General features: G+C 42.4%; 2 protein-coding genes across 8 annotated transcripts in view; both read right to left on the bottom strand.

Annotated features, from left to right (window-relative positions):
- Positions 1-450: 450 nt before the first annotated feature.
- alox5a (arachidonate 5-lipoxygenase a) lies at positions 451-14,016 on the bottom strand. Its single transcript, XM_061836341.1, has 14 exons — positions 13,752-14,016; positions 12,038-12,236; positions 11,886-11,967; positions 11,364-11,486; positions 9,764-9,870; positions 9,518-9,690; positions 8,554-8,700; positions 6,882-7,085; positions 6,721-6,807; positions 4,830-5,008; positions 3,351-3,472; positions 3,090-3,190; positions 2,005-2,175; positions 451-724 (listed from the first exon to the last, which is right to left on the bottom strand). The coding sequence occupies exons 1-14, from the start codon at positions 13,899-13,901 to the stop codon at positions 545-547; spliced, it is 2,025 nt and encodes a 674-aa protein (XP_061692325.1). The 5' UTR covers positions 13,902-14,016; the 3' UTR covers positions 451-544.
- The window catches only part of slc25a16 (solute carrier family 25 member 16), a 34,389-nt gene continuing 22,975 nt past the window's right edge, over positions 12,098-23,511 (bottom strand). For 6 of the 7 annotated variants that reach the window (XM_061836346.1, XM_061836347.1, XM_061836349.1 and 3 more), the window contains 9 exons: positions 23,229-23,360; positions 22,067-22,159; positions 21,849-21,982; positions 21,666-21,729; positions 21,203-21,324; positions 21,036-21,102; positions 20,605-20,767; positions 20,447-20,515; positions 17,613-19,621 (listed from right to left, as the gene is read on the bottom strand). In XM_061836346.1, coding sequence (XP_061692330.1) covers positions 19,465-19,621; positions 20,447-20,515; positions 20,605-20,767; positions 21,036-21,102; positions 21,203-21,324; positions 21,666-21,729; positions 21,849-21,982; positions 22,067-22,159; positions 23,229-23,328 — 969 coding nt within the window. In that variant the 5' untranslated portion in view covers positions 23,329-23,360 and the 3' untranslated portion in view covers positions 17,613-19,464. Of the gene's footprint in view, positions 12,237-17,612; positions 19,622-20,446; positions 20,516-20,604; positions 20,768-21,035; positions 21,103-21,202; positions 21,325-21,665; positions 21,730-21,848; positions 21,983-22,066; positions 22,160-23,228; positions 23,361-23,511 lie in introns of those variants that run through there. The other variant, XM_061836345.1, reaches the window with a different exon arrangement.

The following is a 23,511-nucleotide window of genomic DNA, read 5'->3' as shown; positions in this document are numbered from 1 at the left end:
GAGCAAACATATCTGTTCCGGTAGATATTAGATGGATTTAGTTGATGATGCGGTCTTCCACAAAGTTTGATCCATCGAAGGCATTTTTCGTACTCGGTCTTCTGTTCCGGTTGATATTAGATGGATTCAATTGATGAGGCCGTCTTCCACAAAGTTTGATCCATCGAAGACATTTTTCGTACTGGGTCTTCGGTTTTGGAAAGGGTACGAATTGAACTCCACCAAATAGCCTTTCAGGATACCTGTCGTCACTAATACAGAGTCCGTGACTACACCTCTTAACCATATCTATTGTTAAAGAACTTAAAAACGCGATAAAACGCTAACAAAAGCTATACTGGACCATGCAACGTTGTCTGAGGGAACGGCGGATGCAAAAAAAGAGGCGTGGTTTATGCAGGTCAGCGACGCGGATGACGCAATTTCTACGGAGGGGTCAATTAGTCCAAAGACATGCTAAGTTTTTTTTATTGTCTGCTTCTGTGAAAATACGACGCACCGCGTGAGCAAACGTTTGTACACAAAATTAATGAGCGCGTATCCCTCAAACAGCGACACTATTGGGTATCTTGTCGGGGGACATGTTGTCGTAGGGCAGTTTCTTGCCCTGGTTCCTCGTCTTGATGGCGCTGCTGATCTCCGCCAGGCTCTTCCTGAATTTCTCCATCGCCGCCTTCACTGGCTTCTCGGTGAAGTGCTCGTCGGGGTACATGCCCAAGTAGAGCTGTGGAGGGGGGGACAGTTATTGTTCTTTGGGGGGGTGTAGTTCCTGCTTTATTAAATAAAAATGGGATAAAACAATGGCGCATAAATGGGGTGTGTATACAAAGTATTATTTGAACTGCCGCCGTGAAAGATGCCTTTTACTGGATGGTTATTGTTCTTTTTTTTTTTTGCAAAAAATATTCATCTTATCTGAATCTGCTGGGTATTATTTCAGTCAAGACTGAGCATTGGGAAAATTCAGGCAATTTCCAGGCTCCCCGGCATTTTTAAGGGGCCCCCAAACATCTCACAAAAACTGAACAATAAAGAGTTATTTATGATTATTATGATCGTTTTTGCTCTTTTTTAACACTTAAAAATCATGATGATCATTTAGACTGCCCCACTAGTACTACTCCGTCTTCCTGCCGGGGGTGCACGGACTTGTAGCAAAACTAGTTGGCGCGGTTGTAAGGATGGGGAAGTTCCCCCGGTGGGGTGGCGAAGAGGAAGAGGTGAGAGGAAAAAGTTTTTCGTTGAAACTACCCAAAAATTTCAACCTTTTTCCACGCGAGCGACAACGGTCGCAGTAGCGCTGCTGTCAGTGTCGGCTGAGAAGGATGCAGTACATATGGAGAGGAGGGTGACAAATTGACCCTTTCTAAGCGGATGATAAGCAGTAATGTTCAAAATATTTGCAGTGCACAGACGTGGGAGGCCCCGTGAGTCGCTTTGTCTTCAGCCCCCAAATAACTACCATAATTTCCGGCCTATAAGCCACGACTTTTTTCACACGTTTTCAACCCTGCTGTTTATGCGGCGATGCGGCTAATTTGTGCATTTTTTCTAATGGCCCCAAGAGAGCACTCGAGCAGAAAAGGTAAGCGTGAGACCAGTGGAATATATGTGCTGAGGAAGTGACTTTTACTGGTATGTTTTATGTTTCTGCCGCGTCTCCGCGATTTAGTTTTTTTTTTTTTTTTTATTTTATACCGGTTCTGTTCGTGCTGTACTATTGTGTCGCTATTGTGTAGCTGCCTTGGCTGTTTGTTTCCTATTTTTTAACCAGCCCTGTTCGTGCTACCGTGTTGTTACTACGTTAAGTTAATCTAAGGTTTTAAAACTTTGAAAACTCTTTCTGTGTACCGTCTTTGTTTGTAAATATTTTGCGATTCAATGTGGGCACTTGCGGCTTTTACACAGGTGCGGCTTATGTATGTACCAAATAGTATTTCCCTTACAAATGTAGTGGGTGAGGCTTATAAGCAGGTGCGCTCTGTAGGTCGGAAATTATGGTACCTCATTTTCCTGGTACTGGCTGAGGGCCCAGACGGCTCCCAGGTGCCAGCTGGAGCGTCCTCGGTCCGGGAGGCTGTCGATGATCAGGTTCACGTTGGCCAAACCCTTCTCCTTAGGGGGGGGCTTTCGCATGGTGGACGGAGCGTTGGGAATCCAGGAACACCAGTCGTACTTAATCACGTAACAATGAAGTGAATGTTTGGTTAAAAAGAGCACACACTGGAAAGGATACAAAAATATGTATGATTTTTTTTTTTTTAAATAATAACTTATTCAGTATTATTATTAGTACCATAATTTCCGGCCTACAAGCTGCAACTTTTTTCACACGCTTTCAACCCTGGTGTTTATGCGCTGAAGCGGCTAATTTGTGCTTTTTTTTCCTAACGACCCGAAGGGGGCACTCGAGCGGAAAAGGTAAGAATGAGACCAGTGGAATACATGTGCCGAGGAAGTGACTTTTACCGGTCCTGTTAGCGCTGCGCTAACTTTAGCGCTGTGCTAACATTACCGCTGTGCTAGCAATAGGGCTGTGCTAGAGTTAGCGCTGTGCTCGGGTTAGCACTGTGGTAGCGTTAGCGCTGGGCTAGCATCTTGCTGCTGTGTTACTGTCATGTCTCAGTCATATTTACCGGTAAGTTTTATTTTAACCGTTTTATGAAAACCGGCCCTGTTAGCATTAGCACGGCGCTAGCGTTTTACAGAATTTTACAGAAAATAAGGCTTTCATCAATCAATATATTTGTGATTAAATTGTCCAATATTTCACAATATTATAGTTGTTAAAGACTACAATAATAAATGATAATGTTCCCTATCATGGAAGATAAAACATTTGTCAAATGATGCACATTCTGGTTGAATCACATTAGATAGTAATAATTATAAATAAAAAGTCAGCTTTGCGCTTTCATGTTGTGTAACATTTCATTGGTAAGACAAAGTTGTTCCGGTTGTGTAGACGACAGATAAAACTTGCTAAATTCAACACTGGTGTAAAACGGATGTGATGAACAGAAAAGGTTTTTTTTTTTTTTTTTTTTTTTTTCGGGGGCGGGAGGGGGGGTATTGCCGTCATCACGTACTTGTCCAAAGTTGACGGCTGCGTGTTGCGCCGATGCCGTGAACACGATGACGGTCAAGTACTCGATCAGCTCTTCGCGGGATTTCAGCGCCTTGGGAAACTCTGCCAAGGATTGACAAACACGCACATTAGCGACGTAAGCTTGCGTAAAGCGACCGGATGCCGTGGCCAAATGCAGGAAAAGGCCCGTTTCCTAACATCTGACCCGCTTTTGTTGCCAATGTGTGCCTTTCACCTCGAGATTTGATTCGGCTTCACTTACCGCAGGAATCAAAGTCTTGCATGCCACAGGTGCGCACGTCTTTGACGAACGCCTGGATTTCCACATCTCCCTGGACCTTTTCGTTGCTTGTGTAGTAAATAGAGACCACGTCGGAAATAAAGCTGCAAAAAAAAAAAGACGGAACAGATCCACTATGGAGGAGAATAAACACAGTGGATGGAAAAAGTCTACACACCCCTGTTCAAATGGAAGATTTATCCAATAAAAAAAAAAAAAAAAAACATGATCATGATAATTTCATCCCCCCACACCCATAAACTGTTTGGGGGAAAAAAATTGAGTGGGTAGGTAAAAAATAATTGCGATAATGTGGTCGGGCAAGCCTGCACACTCACTTTAACTGCCAATGTGGGCGTGTTCAAAATGAATCAATCATATGCCAGTCTGAGCGCTCCCGGTGCTGCAAAGTCTCTTTGTGAGTAACGCACATGCGCGTAAATTTTGTAAACGTCCGGCCAGTCTGAAACATCCCCATCCATGCTTCAACATGGGCCATTCGACAACGTGTCGCCGAGCGTTCACGTTTGCTATGGACGTCTCAGAAAGACGAACACGGCGAACGTACGTGTATATCTTTTTTAATCAACTTTCGTTTTAAGGTTAGGTTATAACATATGTTAGCTCCCTCTAGGTAGAAGAAGGGGAACTATGAGACCGGGAGATTTCCCAGTAAGCCTCTATTACGTACCCAGAGTTCCCCTGTTAGGAACGCATGCGCATTCCTCACAAGGAGACTTTTCAGCACGGGGGAGCGCTCAGACCGTCAATGCCATTATTTCACATGTCAAAAAAAATAAAACTCTGATTTTCTAGTAGTTTTTTTCAGTCACAATTACTTAGCAACAGCTATTTAGTCAGAAATTGAGAGTGTGGCCGTGTCACTGAGCCTCTGATAAGCACCAAATAAAGTTAGAAGTACGTAGTAGCCGATTTTGTGCTAACGTTGACTGGGATTTGAAACCGTTTGATTCCCTCCACCACACGGCAAACTTCCTACTGAAGCAAAACAGCCCCTACGTCTGGTACTGTGGTGTTCTTTGGAATTATAGCCCCCCCCAAAAAAAAATCAGTTTCATCGGACCATAACGCAGTTTCCCAGATGTGTTTTGGAGATCTGTTTTTGTTTTTAATAAATCCCTTAAATGTTCTATAAAATTGTGTTCAATTTCCTAATGTATTCAGAAGAGTCATTTTTTTTTATTTCACACTGTTTTCCGCTGTCTTCACTGCTTCCAATGCATGTATATACAAGTAGCTTTTTTATCCCCCCTTCAATCAGATATAGATCTGTTATGCAATGTCTCCAATATCATTTTTAACCTACCCAGCGCATGAAATAAGCGCTGTCCTGTTAACTCCATAAGCGTTTTTCCAGGGCAAAACTCGCCACGTCACTTCAAGGCAAAACCAATATGGAGTGACATTTGATTGAAAGTCAAAACTCAGTCCAGTCCTCACCTCTTGGTGGCCTCCCACACCTTGTAGCCATCATCTCTGTAGAAGTAGGTGGGCAGGTCCTGCGCGCTGTCCACTCCCCGAGCTTTGATCATGTCGGGGAAGCAGAGAGACCTGAAGGTCAGGGCTTTCGTGGCCTTCCGAACCAGCTGCACGTGACCACCTCCGCCCGTGGCGTTTGCCTTCAAGGCCAGAGGAAACACACGCACTTGTTCTTTAAGACCGGCAACCTTTTTGACGACACTGAGGATTTCAGCATCATGTCAAAACTCTTACAGACCGGCAATGGCGCAGAATTGACAACAACAGGACACCTCAAAGTTTTTGCCTTTTCTGGGAAATGATCGTATAGTTATTGTATGTATTGTAATAAACAGCGCCATAAGGCCAGGAATCTAAAGCAATCAATTGAAACCCAGTCAATACGAAGGTTAGCTTAACGTGCCACTGTCATGAAATGCATGATTTTTAGTATGTTATTAATGAAAAAAAGGCAGCCGACATGGACCCATGTGTTTTTTCACCACAAAACATGATTTTGACGTATACAGCTTTTTGTAACTCCCGCCATAAAAATCCTCTCGAGGGATCTAAATATGGCTCCAAACAATAGGGTAATATTGCTCCGGACACTTCACTCGGTTGTGAGATGTTTTCTTCGAAACGAGCTTCCGTGTCTGAAGGGGCATGTCCTAACGTAGGGGCCACAGTGTGTTTTCAATGGCGAGTGTCCGGGTGTGATGTCACGGGCAGGAGACGCAGCCAATATGGCGACCACTTGCATGTCGAATGAGACTTCCGCAACTTAGCGCATGGATGACGCGCTCTCCGCTCATATTTATTTTTTTCTTGTAGACATTGAAGTGAATAATCTTATATATGTATTTTTCATTTCAATATCTATTTTAGAATGTCTATAGGGAAGACACTAGACCTTTAACGTGCCTTCTTGCGCTGCAAAATAATACCACTACACTTGTAGCAAATAATTGGTGTTGACTAAATACCGCACTGAAGGGCAGTGCTGCTTCCTCTTGTGACGGTTCAAGTCCCTTGTGGAAAATCTCTAGTTTCTTCTGTCAAAAATTGTCCTTCACACCAGCTGCATACCTATAGAAGTAGATTAGTGCCACCAGGATTTGAATTTGAAATGTAAAGTGATCACATTTTCAATAGTTGTATTTCAGTGTAACTTTTCAATGTTAACAATTCAACTGGCTACAATTCGCTGTCTGAAATTCACCGTCTGGGCCACCAGGCAGGGCTACTTCAGGTCAGAACCGAACAGCCAGCCGATCCAGTTTCGCTTTCTTAGTATGTGATGTCACGTGACTAAGAAAGGGTAACTGCGATTGGCTGGGGGTTGGGCCTGGTGGCACAGACGGTGAATTTTAGACAGCGAATTGTAGCCGGTTGAATTTTAGACAGCAAATTGTAGCAACTACTGAAAATGTGATCACGTTACATTTCAAATTCAATTCCCAGTGGCACTAATCCAGTGTGCCAGGGCACATTAGAGTGCTGTGAGTGCTCTTCAGGTGTGCCGTGGGAAGTTATCCAATATTGTGTAATTGCTAAAAATAAACCATTTATTCCAAGAAATAATGTATCTTTATTCATCGATTTATGCCAGTGAGGCACAATGACAGACAGAACAAAAAAATCCTCTTCTATTAGATGGCAGGAATTACATACAGTAATTAATTGATCCATTTTTGGTGACATTTACTTTTGTTGGTGTGCCGTGCGATTTTTCAATTGTAAAATATGTGCCTTGGCTCTGTAAAGGTTGGAAATCACTGCACTAATCGACTTCCATATATACATGCGTGAGGTCTTCTGCAGGCGCAAAAACGAGGCGGGTTGAGGAGGGTCTTCCACACACTACGCTTACCTTGTCAAAGATTCCACACTCGCAGATGAGCTGCTCTCTGGCCTTGGTGTTGATGGCGATGGTGAAACGGACGTGTGGAATGAGGAGCTGCGAAGGAGCCCATCGGTGACCCGTTTAGACACCGTCGAGCTTAGCAATAAATTCGTGAGCGAGGGTCTGACCTTGTATACCGGGTGGACGGCGGGTAGCTGCCTGAACATGGCGACACCAAACATCTCCGAGATCAGGTGCGTCCTGAGCAGGTGCGTGACCGTCTGGTGGTGCTGGAAGTCGGCCGATCGCACCCAAATCTTCGCCAGGAGCCAGTCGTACTCGCCGTCCGTGGGCAGGAAGATGGGGTTGTCCTCGCCAGGAGTCTGACCCAACTGGGAGACATGCCGAGGAAGCAAAAGCAGCAAAGACCGGTGATATTTTTCAAAGCAGGCTCAAGAAGCACAAATTAAGGCTGGTTTTTTTAACTGATTACGACTCGCTTGTTAATATCTAATTAATGTAAATATTTACTTGTAATTTTATATAGGATTGTGTTTACTTTTAGGTTAGCAAAGTTTTATCGTTCACTTCTTATCGGTCAGTAACTTTTATTTCTTGTACATTTTTTCAAAATAATTGTTAGAGTTATGTTGAATTGCTATTTATTTATGCACTTCTGTGTCTTATGTTGTAGTCCTGCTTGATTCTTCTTTTGGTTTTAATGTTCCAGTGTTTCCTCACTGGGGTTGGAGTCAGCCCGCAGCTTTATCTTTTGGCACCGTTTCACTCCACTCGGCTCAGTCATGTCTTGATTTGTTATCCATTCAATCTTTTTTTTGTTTCCGTCTACTTGGACTCAAGGATCTTGAGTGTCGCAAGGCAGGGTTCATACACTTCCAGAGAATCAAAATTCCAAGAATTTTCCATGACTTTGCAAGTATGAAATACAAAATTCCATGACTAATATTGGATTGACCGATTGTGGTAGACAGCAATATTTTAGCTATATGGTCGTATGTTTTCACTTAATAGTAAGTGCCAAAGCTTATCAATGTAGTAGGCGCATTATAATGACTGTGAAATTTATGTTTAATAAAAATATAAATGATAATCACATGTTGAACATATTTTTTCATCTAAAGTTAATGTTATGTTGCCTATATTTAAAATATAGAATCAGCTATTTATGCACTGTATATTCTGCGCTTTCATCCTCGATCAGGCTGTGCCAAGGTGGAATATTTTTTATTTAAGGACTTTCCAAGACCTAGAAAAGGCAACGTTTCTTTCCATGATATTCCAGAAATTCCCGTACCCATACGAATCCCGGCAAGGGCTCCGAGACTGCGTTTCACGCTTGTGTCTTGCACCATTTGCCCCCTGAAGCACTTTGCGTCACTTTTCAAGTATGCAAGGTGCGACACAACCAAAGGTTTGCTTCACCGACGTTTGAAAAGTACTCACATGCCGTACTTAAGTAGAAGTAGAGCGTTAAAAAAAAAAAAAAAACAACTGATTTCCGATATTGCACATTCAATTCATACTTTTTATACTGTATGTAGCATATTGAGTTAATTCTACATGGATATTATTTGCACTGGCTTTGTAGCATTCTGGGCCCTTGTGTACCGTAACGTCAATCATGTATGTGAGAGAAAAAGAGAGAGAGAGAAAGAGAGAGAAAGAAAGAGAGAGAGAGAGAGAGAAGAGAGAGAGAGAGAGAAAGAGAGAGAGACTGCTTTCTTATACTCACACTAAAATAAAAGATTAGATGAGGTTCTACAGTAATTAAAATAGAATTACTTTCTCACCCCTGTAGGCAAGGAGGGAAACTATTGTTCATGGCTCATACCGCTGTACCTGTATGGCTATAGGCAGAATCTTGTTGCGCGTGTTCTTGTACAGAAGACAGATGGGAGCCGCCAAGTACTGCAGGGTGCACGGATCTGTACAGTTTGGTTTAATGCCGTCCAACACTTCGTAGTCCACCGCGTAGATGTTACCTGCCTGGAAGCAGAACATTGCATGATGAAAAGAAAATGACTTAAAAAAAAAAAAAAAAAAAAAAAATCAGGACATTGTTGGCACTAAAGTGATCTGCAGCCGTAATTTCCGGCCTATGAGCCGCACATTTTTTCCACACACTTTCAACCCTGCGGCTTATGCGGCGATGCGGCTAATTTGTGCATTTTTTCTGACGGCCGCACTCGAGCGGAAAAGGTAAGAGTGAGACGGTGGAATCAAAGTGGCGAGGAAGGGACTTTTACCGGTATATATATATTTTTTTTTTGACCGGCCCTGTTAGCGATGCGCTAGCGTTAGCGCTGTGGTAGTGTCTTGCTGCTGTGTTACTCCTGTGTCTCAGTGATTTTTACAGGTATATTTTTTTTAAAAACTGGCCGTTAGCTCGGAGCTCGTGTTGCTGCCGTGTTACTGCCGTGTCTCAGCTATTTAGGTATGTTTTTTTTTTAAACCGGCCCTGTTAGTGCTGTGCTACGGTGTTTCTCCTGTGTCGCTACCATGGCAGTTTTTTTTTTTTTAACAGCCTTGTTTGTGCTACCGTGTTGTTGCTATGTTAAGCTAAGCTAAGGTATTAACACTTTCAAAACTTTGAACTTGAACCAAAACTTGAACCTTGTACCGTCTTTCTTTGTAAAATCTCGTGTTTCAATGAGGGCACTTGCAGCTTTTACACAGGTGGGGATTATGTATTTACCAAATAGTATTTCCTTTACAAATGTACTGGGTGAGGCTTATAAACAGGTACGCTCTGTAGCCCAGAGATGACCGTAAATGCTCAGCAGAGATTTTTTTTTTGGTCTACCTTAACTTCCTCCTCCAGAGTCAACGCTCTCTCCAGACTGACAGCGACCATCTCATTGGTGACGGGAAACTTGTCGGGAAGTTTGGTGAGCTTTTGGATGACGACAGGATTGCAGCCGTTCAGGAATTGGTACCCGAACATGAAATCTTCTTTCCAGTGTTGCATCACGTACTCTGAAGTGTAAGCGTTTATACAACATGTGACCGATTCAAAGGAGCTCAATGAAAGGACCGGTTTGAGGCTGACCTGAGATTGTGTTTTTGATTCTCCAAAAGATCCTCTCAAAATCGTCAAAGTCGCTCCAGGACGACTGGAACATGTGCATGAGGTGGTTCACAAAAAGGTTCTCGATTCTGGAAATTCAAGTTTTGCATCAATTCACTGTGTGCAACACAAGCTGAGACAATTGACCCCTCCGTAGAAATTGCGTCATCCGCGTCGCTGACCAATCAGAGGCCAGAGATCTGCATAAACCACGCCCCTTTTTTTGCACCCGCCGTTCCCTCAGACAACGTTGCATGGTCCAGTATAGCTTTTGTTAGCGTTTTATCGCGTATTTGGGTTCTTTATCAATAGATATGGTTAAGAGGTGTAGTCACGGACTTTGTAATGGAGACGACAGGTATCCTGAAAGGCTAGTTGGTGGAGTTCAATTCGTACCCTTTCCAAATTCGAAGACCCAGTACGAAAAATGTCTTGGATGGATCAAACTTTGTGGAAGACGGCATCATCAACTGAATCCATCTAAAATCAACCGGAACAGAAGACAGAGTACGAAAAATGTCTTTGATGGATAAAACTTTGAGGAAGACCGCATGATCAACTAAATCCATCGACCGGAACAGATATGTTTGCTCGAAGGTAAGCCCTATATTTGATTTTCAATACATGTCTCATATAAATGAATTAGCAGTTCTTCGCTTGCATAACATAGCTACGTGTGAATGATTGACACACTTGATCTGTCTTGAGCGATATTTTGCGATGATCTGACTGCACAAACGTGTCGCTTTGTTGGCGGTGAGCTGAGCTAAGCTAAACTGGACTAGCAGTCCTAAAAACCTTCGACGTGCACCGAGACACCAAGACTAAAGGAAGGATGTTTGAGGACACTAAAGTAGTGATTGTCGTACTCGGTCGGGACTTACGTAGGTTCGGCACTAATTCAAGAATAATTATTGAGGGGAGCGCGTGACGTTACACAAAGAAAACGAGAGAAACAACTCGTAAATCAAGCCTCGCCTTCTTCTTTTCCTTCATACGGCGGTTCACAAACGGCTGTACAGATTCTGCACACAAGTGTGATAGGTAACACGAAAATAGGAAAGTGTCAATGACGAATTCGTCTTTGGGTTATACTATATTATATTATGTGGCTTCTCGGTCTTCCTCTGACTCCGGAAAGATCTCGCGCTAATATCGATGGTTTCTCCGTCGATATGCATGGAAATACCTTTGAAATACCCCTCGCTGAAATACTTGAAGCCCCGCTGTCTGCTTTTCGACGATATTTCACCATTCGCTAAGAATGCGAGTGAGAAATCAGCTGGTAAATCGGACAATTTCGCTCTAGTCTTTTCTTCGCCGCCCTTTTTGCTAATTGTTTGTCTGAGGTTAGCACACGTGGGGTGACGTAACTTCAGGAGGCGTGGTTAAGTGCCCTGTACGGAGGGGTCAATTCACTGTGTGTAACACAAGCTGAGACAATTGTGGGCGGTATTTTTTTTTTTTTTCACGAAAGATACACAATGATATACTTTTCCCCAAGTGACTTCAATCACACTATACTGGTTTTCTCGTAGGGTGGGGTCCGTTTTACAAATGAGTAAGTGGAGGCAATACATACGCTTTGCTGTAATTCAGTACGAAATCCACTCCTTTCTCACTGTCAAACTGGATGTCTCGGGGCAAATCCTGGTGTCTCTTGGCATCGATGCTCATCGGAAAGCCTTGCTGCCACTCCATCCATCTACAAGTGGTAACATGACAATGTTCCCCCAAAAGTTGTGAATTTGAATGCAAGTTTTGAAAATCAGGAAATAGGTTTGAGGGTGAATTCTCCCTAGGGAAACGTTTTTTGTTTTTTTTTTCAATTGAAAATCTAGTCAAATTAGAGTAAAACAGCATAATTCCTCAACACATCACCTCGACCACTTTGTTTTTCTCTGGTACATGATATACTCCTCCCCCGATTGGCAGACAGGTTTCAGCTAAAAATATCCGGAAATTCCAGGGCGTTCAAGTTGAGATAAGAACAGCTATGTAACTTAGTAGAACACTTCCCAAAGATGGCAACCACATAACGTTGCTACGACAAGGTAGGGTTATTGGTGCCCCGTCACCGACTTGACGGTCACATGACGCATACCTGTAGGCTTTCTGCCTCATTTCCAGCTCGTTTTTTCTGTGTTGCTTGACCAGGGTTGTCTTATCATCCTGAGGCAGGTGACCTAACAAACCAAAGAGATAATGTGTGAGCGTATGAAATGAGTGTACCTGACCCTCGGTTTGTCACTCTACCTTGCCCATCTCGCAGCACCACTTCCTTGTCACCGACCAGCCAGCGGTAGCATGGAAACTCCACATTGTCACCATCCGGGGTCTTTATGGAGATGTACCTACAGTACCAGTCGTCCTGAACCCAGTATTTCCTTTTCTCCAGCTTCACCAACACAATCTCACCCAGGTTCTCGTCTACCTTCACCAAGTAGGAATCCACCTGCGAGCAAATCAATTTTATGGTTTGGGAAAAAACAAAACATATCGCCACTTGTTGCGTCATCTGTTCTCGAAGGTGAGTGTTTTACATGTAAAGTCAAGAAGATGGTTCTTCAAGAATTGCCACCGTACTGTGGTTAAAGGGAGTCAAAGGGTTAAAATGGTCGTAAAGTGAGGGTCTAGGCCCAGAGCCATTCCAAATGGCTGGTAACTTTGTCCCAAGAGTGCAAGCGTCTGCATGACAGGCTTTCCACATGGTTTGATTGGACACAGCCCAGTAAAACTGATGCTGAACAGCAGACGTAAGGGTTTGATGCCTTTCCAAAGGGGTTCTGTGTCTATTAGGGTCTGGTGATTGCGAAACATTACTTTTCTACCAGGTAAAACCAATGGACGAGCTATTGGTGGATGACACACACAATTACTATAGTTTTCTTTTTTATAAATGCTTTTCTTGTGAAAATGGGAGGTGTGGTGTGGAGATGGCTTCGACAGGTGGACATTCAGTTGTTCTTGGTTCACTTAAGAACGCCTCACATCAAAAACAATTGATTGACTTTGTAGTCAAGCCATTTTGGCGCTTGGCCAAGAGGAGGAACAGCTATTGTTGAACACTCACTACATTAACAGAGATGATTTACCCACATCCTGAGAGAGGCGGGGTCAATCCACATACAAAGCATTGATTGTAAAAGAAGCAGATCTGAGAAAATCTGCCGCATTTGGGGGTCATAGACCAAAATCCCACGTCTGAGAGGTCGAATGTGACGCTGCCCTTCTCATATTCCTTGTGTTGTCTTCTTCAAACTTCACTCATTCCCACTTTTTTCCAGGCACACCAGATTTATGATACTGTACTCCATGAACCATGTCCCCCTCTGTCTATACTTCACTCTGTCCTACCTTAACTTTGGCTAACACTTGTCCCATGACCTCTAATAAACTGGTCCATATTCCATTTTATCCCCATGGTAAATGAACCATGTGCCCCTTTGGTCCATACGCCACTCTTCTCCTACCTGGACTCTGGTGACCCCCCCTTCTCCCATGACATCTCCAAGATTGGCCCGTACTCTACTCCCTTCTATAATGACCATGATGGACCATATCTTCTATTATCCATGTTCCATGCCTCGCTAGGTCCATACCGCTTGGCCCTGGTTCCACACATTTGACATGAATCCTAAATTGGTTCACTAGGCTCTGGGACTGGGTCTCTATCCAATAACTTCAACCAACTAATGGGAAAACAATTCCATTTATACGATTGCCACACCACGAACACACATAATTGTTTCCCAAAAACAATTCCATTGCATCATTTCCAACCAGTTGTGTTCTTTCTTCAATGCCACTCCATGAATAATGAATGCATGAACAATTTTCTTGAAACAGGTGTGCAATCTGTTGCTTGAAACATCATCACCAATACTTCAATTCTACCTTTGTCTTTCCCCAATACAACTGTGATGCTTCAGTTCATTTTTGTCAAACATTTTCATGCAGACTCACTCACCGCTCCCCTCTCAAAGTCATCGTAAAGAGGCTTGTCCAGCAGAGTCCTCTCACTGCAGCGCTCGGTGCCCACCAGCGTAATGTAGATGTAGTCATCGGTACCTGCAAACCACTGGCTTCCCGTGGCGATGGTCACTGTGTACGACAGCATTGATCGAAACACTCCAAAAAAACTCTCTCCCGTGTGAAAATATCAATTCCACCTCCCATCAACTTCGACCCTAGTCCTGTGGTCACGTTTGCTAGGTCCCTGATGAGCACTTCTCACTTTTTTTTTTCCTCACTTCTCTTACTCAAATGCCACAAGAATGTGTAATTGTAAACCAGAGCTGGGCGGTGCGCTGAGGGAACAACGGTGGCACGCCCTCCATCATTCAACCTGATGACATGCATTTCCCTTGACAAACCTTAACAGCAACACATAAGACACATTTTAATTGAAGCTTCTTATGAGATGTCAAATTTATTAGGCAAATGTTAGAACATACGTGTATGGCATCACCGTCACACCAGCGAGTTGCACTGTATTCATAGCCCCCTACCAAGTTCCTCCTTACATAACCCGGTTAGCATCAGAAGGACATCGTTCAAAAGACAAGAACAAATTTCATCTTCATCTTTAATGACGCAAGACAAAAAGTATCAGGTCTTGCCCATTGTGTCCTGTCATATTATGTCCATGGTGCATCTCTGCCTCAATGGCTGTAGTACTGCCTTCCCTGTCCACTTCTACATCACATCCAGTCCTGTCCACTGCAGTCCTGCCCCACTCTGTCTAATCCCTTCCTGTCCTGGCCCGACTTGTCCAGTTCCAGACAATTCTGCCATACTGTCCCGTTTTATTCTCTTTGTCTATCCCCTCTAAAACCTCAGCCCATCTGACTGTATTTCTAGTAAATTTCCATCTCACTACAAATAACAGAAGGGAATTTATCAAAATCTCCTGTTTGCCTCACGATAAGGCACAATAATCCCCCATAACGCACGACTACTTTGTCGCTAAGGCCTGTTTGGCACGAGGAAAATAAAAACCAAATTCTTGTTGAAATTTGTAGGATGATAAATGATATCATTGGGACCCAATGGCGCCACCCGGTGTCCATTTGCAGCTGAATCAATAGAAAGCAACTACAGTACTTCCAGAAGTAGCACAACTGTGTGACCAGCCAATACCAATTCCAGTTCGTCTCAGAAACTTTTATTCTAGGTACCACCTAAATAAATAATTAGCTTGCCAAGTACCGCGAACATGAATGACAAAGACTAACTCACAACAAAATGGTGTAGCGTACTACTCCTAACTGTTCATCAAAATGATTTTTTTTTTTTGCTTGTGTAGCACTGTACCATTCTGCACCGATGTTTGAACAATAAAACTGCACTTATGTGTACACCGTGAACACTTCAATTCAATGATTCTTCACGTGGGTGGCACGGTCTAAAACTGGTTAGCAAATCCGGCTCACAGTTCTGAGGACCAAGCTTCAAATCCCGGTCCTGCTTGTGTGTGGAGTTTGCATGTTCTCCCCGTCCCTGCGTAGGTTTTCGCACAGTACTCCGCATACGAGATATTAAATTTACTAGGCAAATGAGTATATAACACTGGACAATGCCTGACAGTGTAGTCTCATCCAGTGACATAAATGCAAATAGCACAGCACAGTACTCGTCCCTTTGCATTACAGGGGGATGACAACCACTTGCATACAGTGAACCACCATTTATATCGGGTGACACATTCCAGACCCAACCGGAGTAGAAATCCGCAATATAGAAATATCAAATAAAAAAAGACATTTTAACTCCTCACACAAATTCCCATTAAAACAAATCTTATTAAAAGGACAGTAATTAATCTGCATTCCGTGAAGTTTTGCTAAACACCCGTTGCTACGCACTCACATGCAGTTTTTCAAAATAAGAGCAAACACGTTCTTTCTTTGAAGGTCTCATATTTCGGCTATTTAGACCTCCATAGAGTGACGCTCTAACATGCACTATAAAAGTGTTTATTTGATTTAAAAAAAAATAAATAAACACACCACTGACAGCTACTTGTTTTGAATTAGTTTTGCATCTTTGTCCATATTTGGTTGAGGCTCCCATTCCTCTGATTGGTTGCCTCTATGTAGACGAGGAGGTATTTTGCAGCGCTGGAAGGCGGAGAGCTCGGCGTGGGATGCAGAAAAGCTTGGAAGAGTCGAATTACCTAACTTGTGGCCACTCGGAGAAACTTGTCAGAATGTTGGCCTCGCAGTTACGAGGAACATGCTTTAACTCATGGGACATAAACACACAAAACACAAAAAGAGCATACAATAACAGGTATATATTTTCTCTGCTTTGTTGGAACAACAACTATTACTGCTGTTTGAGTTGGGCACACATACCAGCAGTGTTAACTCCACTAAGGGCATACGACACCAAATACAGACTCAAATGTCAACTCTGAAAATCCATAAATGAAATCTGCAAGATCCCAAAGCGGGAAACAATGAACCGTGATACAGCTGAGGCAGGTGGAACTTCGAAGACCATCACCTCCAGTTGAGTCGAAACGATCCCAACGAGGGAGAAATTAATTTAGACCGATTTCATGCAAGAAGGCAGACAGCTTTGTGTGCATTTAACAGGGTGACCTTTAATGTAATGTTCTGCTCATTAAAATGCACAGAGGCCACAAATATTGAGGATAAAATATGTACATCCAAAGGCCCCCCCCCCCACTCTTGTTCAGTTAGTACTGAAAACATTTTGAGTAACTCCTCTAAACATATCTTGATCAAGTAGAGCTGCACATACCAATACAAAATACCATATATAAAATTTTTGGAAAATTAAACACTCCATTTCAGTAGCTGAGCAGTCTGTGAGTTCACAGTACATTATTTTAATCTTTTTTTTAATTTGCAAATTGCAATAAATCAATTACCACATATATACACAAACCCTTATGAGGAAAATCGGTACAGAAAATGTATATGTACACACGTACACTTTTAAACGGATTCATACAGTTGAAGCCAAAAGTTTACAGTGAGTCAATTAACTCACGTCAATTAACCTATCAGGAGCTTCCAAAGCCATGACATCATCTGGGATTCCCCATGTTCTTTTAAGACAGTCCTTTTGGCGAATACAAACTTTGGACATTGAAGAAAATACAAAATTATATCGGGAATTTTCTCATTACCGTGCTATTGAACAAAATTAAATAATTGTGGTGATACTGGCTGACTTGAAAGAGGAGAGGTTTTGTCTGATTTGACTTCAGACAGTGAGACATAAAAAATAAAAAGCGCAGGTAAACTTCTGGCTTCAACTGTATATAGAGATAAGTCATCAGATATTCACAAAAGACCGAAAAACGTGACGCGTACAACAGCATTCAAAGCACTTCCTTATGTATTTATACAAATGTAATTAAGGCTCAAGTATCAGCCCCGTATGGCCGCCCTGGAATCACCGTTCATTATTAATCTCTCGATGATAATGAATCGCCTTTTTAGGGAATCTACATGCCTGAAAATTCATCAATCCAATTTTTGCACGTGTGTGCATTCTGGTGAAAATGTATTTAGTTTTGAGGTTTTCAACAAGGCCCTTCTCTAAACTCCTTCAACACAGAGTGAGAATAAAAATTTGACCCTCGCTCAACACCAATTTTACCAATCAATATGAAATTCTGTGCAGCTGTCACTCATAAGAGGACAAAGGAAAATTCTCAGCCAACTCTAACAAAAAACAGACACGTATTTGTCACGTTGGGTTAAGGGTGTACCTCGCCTCTCGCCTGCAGTTAGCTGGGATAGGCTACAGCATTCCCGTGTCCCAAGTGAGGATAAGCAGTATAGAAAATGGATGGTCTCTCTTTACCTTAGAAAATGCTTTTTTTTTTTTTTTAAATAATGCCAGCAATGCATAGCAACAGGTAGAATTATTCAATGCTCTTCCACAAGTTAGCAGAAAGTACATAATGAACCCGTGAATCAATTTTTGGGACATTTTTGTTTTGTGATGTAAGATTTTTGTAATGTAAAATATGGGCCTATCACTGGCCAAGAAAAAAATGTTAATTTCCAGGGTTTGCCATTAAAAATTGGCGTCAAGGCATGGTTTTTAAGTTGCTATACATAAAAAAAAATAATAATAATCTGACACGGACTATCATTTTATTTACATGACTATGTTCGGCTAGAAATGTAAAGCACATCATTTCTGTAAGCAGTGGCAGCATTTAGTTGAAATTATAAATAGCAGAAGAAAAAGGTAAACAGTTAAAGTGCAAATTTCCCTCCTTTCTCCCTTCTTTGGGACGATCGTCCAATCCGGACATGTCAGATCTACATTCATCAAAATATGAACATCAACAAGTAAAATCATAAGCATGAATATTTGTACTGTGATTGTGGAATTGCAAGTGGTTATGCGATTATGAGCACACAAACATCTGTGTGCTTGAAAACAACAACAAAAAAAATCTGATATTGTTCCATTCAAAGTTTGGCAAAATGAGAACTCAGAATTTTTTTTTAGAGCAGATTAAAAAAAATGTAAAAACTGCATACTGTTTGTAAGTAAGACAAGGAAAATGTACTTTTACTACACCCCTTATATTTATAAAGCTGTAAACCCTAATCAAAGCCAACACTTAAATTTCAATGTATCAAACTCATTAAAAAAAATACAAAGAAATTTGTGTATTTTTTTAGGGGGGGGGGTGATAGAAATGCGGTTGTTTGTTTATGCTTGTTTCCAGCTGCCTGTTATGTACATGGTAGAAATGAAAACAGAAACTACAGTGGTATTTCAACTTACAAGTTTTTTTGTGGTACAAGCCAGCCTTTGGAAAATTCAAGATCCGAAAGTTAAAAACAGGTGCTAGTTTCGCAGTTCATAAATTCGAGCAAACGTAAACATCCTATATCTTGCTTTGATAACGGTGCGAAAGAGCTGGCTAGGTGGGAGATCAATCTTTACCCATGATGCTTTTTGTTTCCCTTGGAAACTCGAGTGTCACTGAATCACACGCTAGCGCACGTTGGTTAAATACAACTTTTTTGTGAGTTTTTCGTTTGTTTTTACTGCAAGTTTATTCATCTTTCTTAAGCATGGCCCCGAAAAAAAACTTTTGTGTAATTGAGGCGTGTGCGTGCATCCATTTGAACATATGTTTTCACTCAGCAGTCAAGCATTTGCCTCCTCCTCCGTCCCCCATGATGCAGCAAAGATAAGTGAATATCATTTTGATTATTCTTTACATTATGTATTTTGATTGCTTATTTTTGGCGCGGGGTACAAAGGGCTTCGAACGGATTAGGCTAGCTACCACGTAAAAAGCGCTTCTACTTACGAAAAATTCACATGACGAAGAGACTTCTAGAATGAATTTTGTAAGTAGAGGTACCACTGTAGCCGCAAACGCTGAACGAAGGCAACTGAATGGCCCGTTTGTTGAAATGATGATTGAGAATCTAAGCAGGCATGATTTGAGATACTAGTGTTTTGAGTTACGAGTGAGGTCATAGAAAAAAATGAAACTTTTAAATCAAAATAGCACTGTCGAAAACTAATGAAGGGGAGAGAAGAACAATATTTGCTTTCCTTTTCCTGCCTCCACATCGCACTACATTAACGGATTGACCGCGTTTCAGTTTGGGGTTTTTAAGACATACCAATTAATGTCAGCAAGAGGCAGATGAGCGACGCGGCCTCTAGTTTAGGTGGAGCAGCTGCTTCATGAACTCGTAGGTGGTGAAGGCCACAGCCTGAGAGGGGACGCAGCGGATGTAGTTGAGCGACAGGCCTCGGTACAAGCCATTCTTGACGCCGTACTCCTTGTAGACGTAGGACAGCGTCTTTTTCAGGGAGCTGATCGGGTACACAAGATAGGCAGGGGGGGGGGGGGGCACAGTCACTGATAAGCTTTCAGCTGTTTATAGACAAAGAGTCAAAGTCACAAATACAAAATGAGTACACTTGCAAAGATGGAGAAACTCACACTGAACTAGCGACGTGGTAAATGGCTAACAGGAGCTGGAGCCACCGACTATAATTTTCATGACAATATATGTTCTTCTCGTAAGATTCAGATTTTCATCCTGTAGTGTCATTTCTTTTTGTTAGGGTGCCTCTAATATACTGTACTATTATACTTTTTGGTAGTATTACCGTAATTCCCGGCCTACAGAGCGAACCTGGTTATAAGCCTCACCTAGTACATTTGTAAAGGAAATACCATTTGGTACATACATAGGTCGCAGCCGTGTAAAAGCCACAAGTGCCCACATCGACACACGAGATATTTACAAAGAAAGAAGGTACAGAGAGAGTTTAACGCTAACACCACGCTAACAGGGCCGGTTAAAAAAAAAAAAAAAAAAAAAACATACTGGTAAAAATGACTGAGACACAGCAGTAACACGCTAGCGCAGCGCTAACAGGGCCGGACCGGTAAAAGTCGCTTCCTTGGCACATATATTCGGTCTCACTCTTACCTTTTCCCCTCAGGTGCCCCTTTGCGGCCGTCAGAAAAAAATTCACAAATTAGCCGCATCACCGCATAAACCGCAGGGTTGAAGGCGGGTGAAAAAAGTTGCGGCTTATTGGCCGGAAATCACGCTCCATTTATTTTGTCAAAGCACAATTTCTGATAAAGCTCAGACGGTTGAACGCTAAACCCTAACCCTAACTTACCCACACTTGTCCGAATCAGGAAGCACAGATCCTAGCTGCATCCTTCGACGTGCCACATCTAAAGGATACCTGGAGGCACCGCAAAAAAAAAAAAAAAAAAAGAATATTTAGCTCTCATTGGGCAACAGATCAGGTTGAAGTCTTCTCCTCCTGCTTACGATATTGTCTGAGCGATGGCGCCGGCCACTCCTCCGCACAGCAGGTTGACTTTGGTTTTTAGAACCAGAACCTCGGGGTTGTCAGAGGACGGCCGTCCCAGCGTCTCCGGGAAATGTTTCAAGCCGAGGCTTTTCAGGGTCCCGAAGGTGAAGAAAGAGAAACCTGGAGTTAAAAAAATAAATAAATAAATCACAATCATTGGGCAGGTGAACAATGTTATTCTGCGACAAAGTTATTTTCTTAATCTTAAATACGGATGATTTTTGTTGCTTATTACACATTCTTCAACCAGTTCAAAGCACTCCATGATATGTACAGCCTCGAGACACATTTTCCACATTCCCAGAGCTCCCATCTGGTCCCCATTATTCCACATTTTGCAGGTGAAGGTAGACTAGATTCACAAAAATGTATTGATAACAGTATGCACCTGCATAAGGTGCCATTCCAATGAGGGTTGGGGTGAGTCCCCTGTAGAAGCCCAAGAATCCACCCTCCTGTGCCATAATACCAAAAAAATAACAGCAAAATGTGTGAACAGGCAGGGGACAACATATTCAGAACCATCTTTCATACGCATAACCACCAGCAGCTCACCTTCAAATAGATGGTGTGGAAGGCGTTGGCAATTCCTGTGTAGCGGTGCTCCCCAGTCACCTGGAAGGCCAGTCTGGCTCGAACCATGTCCAGTGGATACGTGCATATTACCGCTGTCATACCTGACAACAACCACAAGAAACATTTTCAATTAATTTAATCGAACACGATTCCACTACATGTCACCAAAAATATTAGCGGCCTGCGCACAAAAAAGAATTGATGAGACGAGCTTCTGGAACAAATCACTGTTTGTTGCATTCTCCAAACAGCAGCAAATATTTAAACTGCAGTGTAAACTTCGGCTTTACAGGTGTTACCTCTGTGTGCCTTATGGTAAAGCCACATAGGTGAATATCTTTGAATCAAGTTTTGTGTGCATGTATGCCAACTGTGGGCACGGCATTTATTACAATGGAATGAACCATTTGAGGGAGTTTCCACAGATCTCTTTCTCGCCCACCTGCCATGGATCCAGCCATAAGGCGGTGAATGTGTCCAGAGATGCCGAGTTGTTTACTGAGCAACTGTTGAGGAAATGAAAATGCATTTAGTGGTGTGAATTGCCATGAAAGGCAAAGTGCATCACATGTTCTGCATTTTGCCCTCTTGAAAGATTTACTCCAAAATAGAGGAAGTGCTCTACCTTTTTATAATTGTCAAAGGCCATGAACTGGATTGCGCCATAAGGAAATATCCTCACCATCATTGCCCCATTACCCTTGTACAAGCCACGGAAGCCTTCCTTTTTTGGCACGGCTTTTAGAGTAGAAAACACCCCTGCGTAGAAAGAGGCCCAAAAAAAAGTGATTATAGAATTCGTGGGGAATACAAATTGAATCAAACTATTTATAGACACTTTACCCAAGTGCTTGTAGTGAGGATTCTGGGCCTGAAGCAGAATCTTTACTCGGTCTAGAGGAGCGATTGTACTCTTGGCACAGCATCCTGCGACACCTATGGCAAGATAAACACGGAATGAGTTACCATATCCATATCCTGTATTATACTGCCCCCGGGTGGCCACCACCAGAAGAAGCAGCACAATGTCTGCTGAATTGAAGCAAAAAAAAAGTACCAAAACTGTTATTCCTGTTTTTATAAAGCAAATATATATATTCTTTTTGCAAAATAAGTTCTCCCTCAACAAATGTAAAAAGTTTTACTGTCTTTGTGAGCATTTTTTCCCCCCTAACCCCTCTTCACATTCTAAGCTTGTAGGCACCGCTTGCCTTGTTGCAACACCCTAGCTCCGCCCCAAGTTGTCATGGTAGCGAAAGCTATATGCCGCACTGGCCGGCGCAATGGGAAAGCAATGAAATTGGTCGGCAGAATCACAACATCAAGATATCTGACACGTCTGTGCTAACATTGTCAACAAATAACTGTAGAATTTTGAAAAGTCTTATGAATTATGTCAGCCTCGTACTGAATTGACATGGCATCATGTGGAAACCCTTTTTAAAGTATGTCTCCAACAGAAGCTTCACTTCATCGTCATCCATTTTCTTTAACAGAGGATTCTGGGTGAGCTGCAGCTTAACCCAGCTGACTTTAGGAAAGAAGCGGATGACACCTTGGACTGGTGGTCCACAGTAAATTGCAAAGCACTTTCAGACCCTGTCCAACGTACAAATATTTCAGACATAAAATACTAAAATTTATTACATTTTTCCCTCCAATACAGTGGTAGCAAGGGACAGACAGTGTAGAGTGACAGAGGGTCGATAGCGAGAGAAAACAGGAGAGAGGGGTTGAGCGACTGGGGTGGAGGGTGGGCTAAAGAACAACAGGCTCAACAATGTCCATATCAACAATCGTATTTGTCTCATGATGACAGCAACAACAACAATACTGGTACGCTCCCAACACCACCAGTCATATGTGCTAACTAATAGCTCACCGTGCTGCCAAGTCTTTTTTGTTTAAAATAGGAAATGTCGAGCTAAGCAGGAAGCACTTTTTTTTTTAATTACTATTGTGGTGCTTCTACATGAAGCGTCTCAATAATAATGTCAGGTAATACCTCCAGCAACAAATGAGCGTAGCCAGTAGTGGTCCCTCTTGGCTGGAGTACTGCTTAGGGCTGCAGGTGTGGAGACAGCAGCGGCAGCCTCCGATGTCATCCTGGATGCTCACAAATCCACTGCGTGCATCCCTGCCAAATGGAAAACATAAACTGACATACCGTACGTATATCGCTAATGTATTGGTTATTGGCACTCGCCTCCATTGTCCTATTAACCAGGCATTATTTTTTTAAAAGTACTTTTGAGTTCCCGGTTAGTTTTAAATAAAATGAATTTTAC

This window comes from Syngnathoides biaculeatus, chromosome 12, assembly GCF_019802595.1.
Source record: "Syngnathoides biaculeatus isolate LvHL_M chromosome 12, ASM1980259v1, whole genome shotgun sequence".
Classification (NCBI taxonomy): domain Eukaryota; kingdom Metazoa; phylum Chordata; class Actinopteri; order Syngnathiformes; family Syngnathidae; genus Syngnathoides; species Syngnathoides biaculeatus.
The sequence above is the reverse complement of the archived record's forward strand: the minus strand, read 5'-3'. Positions and strand labels throughout refer to the sequence as shown.